The sequence below is a fragment of the Microtus oregoni genome, unplaced genomic scaffold (assembly GCF_018167655.1).
Source record: "Microtus oregoni isolate MIOR12 unplaced genomic scaffold, Mior012 000018F_ref0000195, whole genome shotgun sequence".
NCBI lineage: Eukaryota > Metazoa > Chordata > Mammalia > Rodentia > Cricetidae > Microtus > Microtus oregoni.
Window position 1 is genome coordinate 22,851,599 of NW_024543077.1, and position 8,996 is coordinate 22,860,594.

At 37.5% G+C, this 8,996-nt stretch overlaps 1 protein-coding gene across 1 annotated transcript; it reads left to right on the plus strand.

Moving 5' to 3' along the window:
• Positions 1–1,454: 1,454 nt before the first annotated feature.
• Positions 1,455–8,649, plus strand: LOC121458986 (zinc finger protein 120-like). The gene is made up of 3 exons (XM_041668443.1): positions 1,455–1,464; positions 8,263–8,382; positions 8,585–8,649. The coding sequence occupies exons 1-3, from the start codon at positions 1,455–1,457 to the stop codon at positions 8,647–8,649; spliced, it is 195 nt and encodes a 64-aa protein (XP_041524377.1).
• Positions 8,650–8,996: the final 347 nt, after the last annotated feature.

The window sequence follows — 8,996 nt, forward strand, 5'->3', positions numbered from 1 at the left end:
TTGGATTGTTTTCTAATTCAACCACAGTTACACAGTAACAGTAATTACTTTATGAATGGGACCTGATTTTCTCCAAAATTTCGCATCTCTCAGACAAGGTGATGGCTGTACTGGAAAATGAGTGTGTAATGGAATATGCACACAAAGGACCCTGCACTTTGAATGAGGAACCGGATGTGTGTGCTCTAGGAGAGTGGAATAATGTGTGCTATATACAAAGCTTTTAAACTGGGGCCCTGTCTGCTGGGCTGGGAGGGCAGAACTGGAAGGACTGTGCTGTCTGAGTCATTTGATCTCTGATCCTCCAGTAGAGGAGCTGCTAATATTGTGTGTCCCAGCTGGGAGGTTCTAGCCAATGAGGGAATTCTGGAAGCATTGGCAATCAAGAGTACTAGGGCCAGATAGTTTGTGGGTTCTTTCTATGACTCCCCTTTGCCTCTGTAGTAGGTACCTTTAAGGAAGACCACAAGCTATCCCTTGCTGAGTGGGGGTGGTGTATAGAGCAGGTCTGTTGAACTGTTATTTCTGCTGTGATTTGGAAGGATCATGAGCCAGACTGTGGTTATGTTGGTTCATGTGGTTCATGCTGGCAGTGGCCCTTGTTCTCTGAGCCTCCTTGTGTGTAGATTTAGTGGGGAAGGGGAGACTCTGCAGCCCTGGAATGGAAAGATATGATGCTGGTTGTATCTATGTCCAGAGTATACACATGGGCACTGCTTTTGTTGTGCAGTGGGAAGAGAGATTAGAAAACTGAAGTTCTAATTTCTAGAATATTGAATATCTGAATACTACTTTCCAATTTCAGGTTTCTGTTCTAAAGATTACAAATTGTTTAGGAACTGGTAGAGCAATACTTGAGTAGAATTCTGTTAATGTGATTCTGCCACATGCCACAATGGTGTGATCCAGTGAAGCTTACCAGGGGACAAAAGGAGTTTCTGATGTGCAGAAATTTCTCAGGTGTGCATTGTGTTAGCCAGGTAGATAGGGCACAATCCACCAATTCTGCAATAATGCATGTAGCACAAAGCAGATTTTAAATCATCTTTTAGGTTATTTTGGGATTGGACATCAGTGGGACTGTGTTTACCTTCAACCAGAAGATAGCACAGGATCTGGAGAGCTGTAACAAGAGATATTCTGTATTTGCAAAGAGAACATCTATATCATGTGGCTGCATCTCAGAAGACAGATCAGTAACTGGGGGTCAGAAACAACGGTTTAAGGATCACTTTGAGATATCTTTGTGAAAGTTGAACAGTTTATGTTTATTTAATTTCTGTACACATATAATCAAAGATCGCTGGGTAGCATTGACCAAGATCACACTTTTCCTTGCCTAAGTTTACTTTGGTCTTTTGATTAAAAATTTACTACATATTCCTGCTTTTGTTCACAGCTCTTTCTCTTTAAAACCTTTATTCTTTCACAAAGATTGTACACATTCTTGATTGATGGATCTTTGTGAAAAATGCAGAAAGCATATTATGTGAATCTGTATACGATTTTTTGTAATCTACAACTGAAATTAATTTATTATTCACTTTCTTGAAAATGATGAACCTTCACCAATTTTATTCAGAAAATTTCTTGCATCATCAGTTCCTTAAGTTTGAAGTTTGGGGGATGTTTCTGTACAGATTCCTTTTTTCATCTTAGATGCCTGCCTCATTTCTTTACTTTTTTTTGGTATTTCAGACAGGGTTTCTCTGTGGTTTTGGAGCCTGTCCTGGAATTAGCTCTTGTAGACCAGGCTGGTCTCAAACTTACTGAGATACATCTGCCTCTGCCTCCTGAGTGCTGGGATTAAAGGCGTGGGCCACCACTGCCTGGCTTTACTTTTTTATTTATGTTTTGTTTTTCTTGTTATTTATTAATCTGAGAAAGACTTGGATTATTTGATAAAATTTATTATGTATCTTGCCAGGTGGCTCAGCACATATTTTTTTCCCTGTTGATCACCTGAGTTTAAACCTACATTCAAGTTTACAGGTTAACAAATCGGTACTATTCCCAATCCAAGAGATCTGACAATCATTGTTTTGTATATCACAGGCATTTTGTCTCATGCACAAACATACTCAAAAAATAGGAATAACCTTGTTTTCAAAATTATGATTTATAAAGCAGTCAGAGTAAAGCAAGTTACTTCACATGTACAGTGATTCTATCTGTTCTCTTGAAATTTCATTTAAAAAGTTTATACTTCCTCACTCCGATACAGACTTAGAGGCAATCACCAACTGTAGGAAATTACATGGTGTCTAAGTGATCCTAACAGACAACATTTTCTTTATCATAAGAGAATGAGATCCTTTTAGTAATCAAAACTATTTCCACAAAGCAAAAATATCAGAAGGTGTCAAGTGAATTTTGTGAATTTTGGTGGAATAGCCCTCCTTACCCAACCCTTTTTCTGTTATTAGTAAAAAAGAGAACTGGGGTGTACAGGATGAGTGATGGCCAGTGATTTTCTGGAATTTGATTTTGACTAGAATTAAGAACTAAGGTACCATAATATATATATATTCGTAGGTCTGTCTTTGAGTCTTGTTTTGGCATTGGTGCCATCTATGTTGATTTTATGCACCATAATCTAATTATATCATTAAAATTTCAAAAATAATGGACCTTCATCAATTTGTATTCAGAATATTTCCTCTGCTATCAGTTTCTTAAGTTTTTGTTTTGAACAGTTTCTATGGAGTGACAGTTTTAGTTTTCTCTTCTTGATCTTAGATCCTTATCTTACTCCATTTTCTGGCAATCTGTGTTTTCCATTTGTTGTTATCCTCATGGTTAGGTGCTGCTTAAGTGATTGACAGGAATAATACATTATATTTTTGGTTCTTTAAAAACATTCTCATACAATACTTTCTCTGTGTGATAATTAGCCTCAGCTGCCAACAAGGCAAAGGCTAGGGTCATTTGAGGAATTATCAATTGAGTGTGTGGTTAAATCAGAATGTTTGATTTCTTTCTGATTATGTTGATTTCTTTCTATGTTGATTGATGATTGATGTTGGAAGAAGACTCTTCCACTGAGTTGGCAATGTCTCTAAGCACGTGGGCCTGGTCTGATTACAAAGCAGTGAAAAAGCACAAGAGAAAACCAGGAAATACATTTATTTATTTGTTTATTTATGTATTATGTATACAATATTCTGTCTGCGTGTATGCCTGCAGGCCAGAAGAGGGCAGCAGTCCTCATTACAGATGGTTGTGAGCCACCATGTGGTTGCTGGGAATTGAACTCAGGACCTTTGGAAGAGCAAACAATGCTCTTAAACTCTGAGCCATCTCTCCAGCCCAAAAACCAGGAAAGAATGGTTCCAAAGGTTTTGCCTCCAGTGATTAACTTGAGTTCCTATCCTAAGCTCCCACAGTGGTGGATTCTGACTTATGGGTAACAAACAAATCAACCTGTCCATTACCAGAGTTGCTTTAGGTTAGATAATTTAATCACAGGAACAAAGAAGCAAGTAGGAATAAAAATCGTACCATAAAAGTGGTTTTGTTGCTGCAATGGACTTGGGAATATTGACTGTGGAAGAATTTTCAAGCTAACAGGACTTTAGATGGCAAAAGACATAGGAAACTCTACACAGCTTAACTGACTGTCATTGTAGGACCTGAAAGACAGGAGCATTGAGAGTAGTGGCAGGCAGTGGAGGTCAAGGTTATAGGATTTTAGTGGGCAAAAGGCTCGGCAGGGAACAAAGGAGTTGAATTGGCCCATCTACCCTGAGAGACGTGTGTCTTAGTTATTTCACATTAAAATCCAGGGCTCCTGGAGCACGGTGTCCTTTTTTAAGTTGCTGACATGGTGATGCACTCTCTCGAACAATGAGTCATTCAGGCTAATCTGTGTTTCTCTGAGTAATCCCTTAGTGGTCAAGGAAGTATGGAAGTTCAACAGTACACTTGGTCTGAGACCACAATCCTGTATTCCCTGTATAGCTTGCAGTCTTCATGGTATCCTGGCAACTACACTGTATTGATCCTGGAAATTGCCATTATTTTCTCTTTCTGATAAAGATATAATAATTATGATTGCTCTCATAACCTCATCTTGTTCTGGTACCTCCAGCCCAAGCCTGGCTTTATTCTTTGTGGAACTATTGATTTATTTTGGCCTATTAAGTAAGGACAGGAGCTTAGAAAACTTCATAAAAGGTTTGCTGGAGATCAGTTGTGTGACACTTTGGCCCCCAATCTTTCTTAATCTTTCCATGTCCCAAGAAAGTTACTAAGGCAGAATTAAGAATTAATGGACTAATATCTTAGACAAAATATTATTTCTGCTGTATGGTTATTACTGCTGAGTCCTTCAAATCTACAGTGCAAAAGACACATATAAAGAATGAAAAAAAAATCTATGTTTTGTTGAGGAAAAATGCACTAGGTTGTTTCAGATGGCTGTCCAGTCGTGAATATAAGAGGGATTTTCAAGGATTTTACACAGCTAAAGAGAAGGCCCTTGCTTTACATTTAAATCTTAACAAGGTGCCCTAAAGTATAAGGCTCTATCTAGGTAAGCTCTTAATTTATGGACAGAATATGCAAAGTAATTCCTTGTATCAAAACAACATCATACAGAAACTACAGTAAATTTTGTTCAAGCATAGTTGGATACCCCATATGGTCTGTCCAACAGAATTAAGCTGGGGGTTCCCTGGGAAGGGGTGCTGAGGATGAGGAAATGTTAGATTAAGAGAAATGAAGACAGAAACATAAAACAGACTGAGAGGAATGAAAGTCAATATGAAAGAGCCCCAAGTTATTTCTCAGCCAGTATAAATACTGGATATTTTATGAGTTATTCTATTTTATTTTATGTGTGTTGGTGTGTAGGTATCAGATCTCATGAAACTGGATATACAAATATTTAGGAGCTGTCATGTGGGTACTGGGAATTGAACCCAGGTCCTCTCAAAGAGCAGTCAATACTGTTAACCTCTGAGCCATCTCTCCAGCCCAAATCTATTCTTCTTAGGAAATTTACTTGACATGTGACATAGCTTGTGCAAAACTTCCCTAACCTGTTTTTATCTTTTCTGCCTTATACTTTTCCTACTCTTCACATCCCCTGGAATCTTCATCTTGTAAGTCTGGATAGAAATGTACCAAAATCAGGGCCATCAACTCATTTAAGAGGCTAATGAAAAACTTGTAAAAATGGAAGAAAAGTCTGACATCTCATGATCCTCTCACTGAAGATGGTCTTACTGTTTAAGGTCACTGCTTTATGTAAGAAATAATGCTGGGAAGACTTTACTGTGTAAGTCTTCCATCTGTCCAGGCGGGTAGACTTTTAGCCTTCCACCCCTATTTAAATTATTCAGAGTGTGGAGCCTGAACCTGAAAGACATAAGGATAAGAAAATATGTGAAATGCAAAAAAAATTCTAGCCTGGGTCCTCTTTGAGCATTAGTCAGAGATGTATGTGAATATTATTAAATGATTTTTTCTTTATTAATTGCTCTAACATGTGGAGTGATTTCTCCCTAGGAAGTCATATTAATTCTAGAACCGCTGTACTTCTAGTATTTCAGATTTTTTTGACACTATCTATCTTATCTTGATGTAAGAGGATTTGGTCCTTGTCTTCTCCCCTCCTGAGCAATGACCTTGTCCTACGTTACACCTTTAAAATCTGAAATTAAATGATTCTACCACCAGCTTCAAAGTTATAAATTTTATAGTTTATTTGATAAATGTCCATGGGCTTAAGACAAAGAGGATAAATATAGACAGAGTCATGGATTAAAATGGTTTTTAAAGGAATTTACACTAAGGTTCTTAAAGAAAAAAAATAAGTAATACAATTAATGGACCTTGAAAAGATAGAAAATACACACAGAGTCTGGGTTACACATTGTGCTTTCTTTGAATTTTTGGACTGCAGAGAGAGACATTGATTTGGGGGCTGCTATGGTAACCCCACAGATACTTTAAAGGTATCTTGACTTCAAAATTTGTTACTTTGGAAAAGAGGCTCTGCTTTTGCTGCCACAGACATTCCAGGCTAATGTTATGCCCTGGGTTTTTTGATTGAGTTGAGAACGATTATATCGCTAACGTTTTCCTTAGTTATGGTATGTGTAAATTATATATAAAAGTTTAGACTCACAAAGATAAGATAGACTTCACCTTAATTTGCCAGTTTTTCCTTTTCATTTATCTAGTTTTTTATCTCCAGAAATCCTTCAGCTTGCATTTTTTTCATGCTTCTATTTCAATTTTCACTTCTTGAACTGATATATTCATTTCTGTCAACTGTTTGCTTGTTTGACTTTCTTTAAGGGGTTTATTATTATTCTCCAAGATTTCATTTATCTTTCCCCTGCTTTTTTTAAAGAATTCATTCACTTCCTTCTTAAGGACATAAAACATCTTCATAGTTGATCTGACTTAATTGTACTTTGACTGTGTTTGAATAATCAGGGTGTGCTGTAGTAGGAGAGTTGGAATATGGTAGTGACATATTGTTCTGTCTGTTGTTGATCATGTTATTGTGCTGTTGTCAGGTATCTGGCTCTGAGGTGACTACAGGTCTAGGTACCAGTATCTCTGTTTGTCTTTGTTGGATGCACGTTTGGTTCTTTGGTTTCTATTTGCTTTTTGTTATTCTGGTCTGTGTTGCCTATGATAGAAGTAGAATTTTTTCCCCATTTTGGGGTCTGGAAGTCGTTCAGTAGGCATGACATTAGTACTGCCTAAGCATTCGGAGTCATTGAATTGTAGGTGCATGAACTTCTTCCTGCTTGTTATGCTTACTTTACATTTTTAAAATTAATAAAACTATTTGATGCATCGGCATGGCTATGCACCACATGGGTACCTGGTTCTCAACATGATCAAAGGATGTCAGAGTTTGTGAACTTGGAATAATGGATAGTTATGATCCCCAAATAAGTACTGGCAATTCTGCCACATCTATTCAAGACCATCAAAAGCTAGGTACTACTCAGTCATCTCTCTCCCAGTCTAGGTTTATTACTTATGCCCAAGATTTATTTTTTTTTGTTTTTGTTTTTGTTTTTGGTTTTTTCTGGTTTTTTCGAGACAGGGTTTCTCTGTGGTTTTGGAGCCTGTCCTGGAACTAGCTCTTGTAGACCAGCCTGGTCTCGAACTCACAGAGATCCGCCTGCCTCTGCCTCCCGAGTGCTGGGATTAAAGGCGTGCGCCACCACCGCCCGGCTTATGCCCAAGATTTATATTGCTGATGTTTTCATCTGTCCATTTGTAACTGTTTAAACGTAAAGCTCTGTTTGTAAAATGTTATTGGTATTGCAGTTTAAATTAGGGCACATGTTTGGAAGATAATTAGAGAAGTGGAGTGAATGCATACTTCTTTGTAGGAATTTCAGTAAAAACCTCTGAGTTCTTCTGTTCTTCTTGCTTGATTCACTGATCTTTGCAATGGAGATAGTGCCTTTTTGTTTGTTTGTTGTTTATTTGATTTTTGAGACAGGGTTTCTCTGTAGCTTTGGAGCCTGTCCTAGAACTAGCACTCATAGAACAGGCTGGCCTCAAACTCACAGACACCCACCTGCCTCTGCCTCCTGATTGCTGGGATTAAAGGCATGCCTCATCACCACTTCCTGGATGATAGGGTCTTACTATGTACTTCCACCTGTCCTGGACCTCATTGCATAGACATGTCTGGCATTTAACTCAGAGAAAAATATACCTGACTCTGCTTTTGAAGGTCTGAGCTTAAAGGCATGAGTCAATACACCCCATTTGGTTTTTTTTTCTTTTTTTTTCTTTTTTTTTTTCTTTTTGGTTTTTTCGAGACAAGGTTTCTCTGTGGTTTTGGAGCCTGTCCTGGAACTAGCTCTGTAGACCAGGCTGGTCTTGAACTCACAGAGATCCGCCTGCCTCTGCCTCCCGAGTGCTGGGATTACAGGCGTGCGCCACCACCACCCGGCAATACACCCCATTTGTACAAATTATTTTTCTATTTGTAGTTAGTTAATCTTCATAAAAATTTCTCATTTGTACTATGAACTGTTGATCTGTTTCCTTGTTTCTCTCTGCTATTAGATATTTCTCTTGTAAGGTGATATCTCATTCAAAGAGTACAGAAATGACAGAGAAGACTCTCCTATTCAATGTCCTTCTAACATGACTGTCTATGTCTTTTAATATGATTAGGGAACTCCAGAATTATATGACTATACTATCAAAGAAGTATACATTTACAATGTTGTCACTATCATGTCACTATCATATATGGCATATTTTAGAAGGCAGTGACCTATGATGATGTGCATATCAACTTCACTGAGGAAGAGTGGAATTTGCTGGATCCTTCCCAGAAGAATCTCTACAAAGATGTGATGCTGGAGACCTACAGGAACCTCACTACTATAGGTAAAAATGAATTTCCTTCATATTTCAAAATAAAGGGCAATGTTTCCTTGTTTAATGATGTTCTTCAATAATTTGATTTAGAAAGGAGAAGAAGAATGAGGTGAATAAAGCAGGCATGGTTCTAAGGTTTACTTAAAATAGCTACTTAAATGTCGCACAGTATTCAATAATATAACATACATTTTCTGGTACTGCATTTTAGGATGCATTTGGAAAGAACATAATAGTAAAGAACATTGTCAACGTACTAAAAGACATGAAAGGTAATTTTCTTGTGCATGCTGAAAACAAAGAGCCTCTGATGAAATGATAATGTGTCCTAGAAGATTTAAATAAAAGCAACAGTGTGAATAAGCACAGCTTCAAGTGCATTTATGATTATTAACTTCTGAAAAATCCATATACAATTTCATGTAGGTGAATTGCATTTTCAGGCGTTCTTTTAATTAAAAAGACAAGTGAGAAATGGGTAAACACATGTCAGCATTTGAATCATAGCACCATGAGAGCTGTGCTCTAGTTCTGCCAATCTATTGATTTCTTGCTACTCATAATACAAAATGTGTATACATTGAAGTGATGATAAGTATATCTGCAAGACTTTCTACTAAACC

Coding starts and splice junctions, on each gene's coding strand:
- LOC121458986 (XM_041668443.1), top strand. Junction 8,383..8,584: donor CAGGAACCTCACTACTATAG/GTAAAAATGAAT, acceptor ACTGCATTTTAG/GATGCATTTGGAAAGAACAT.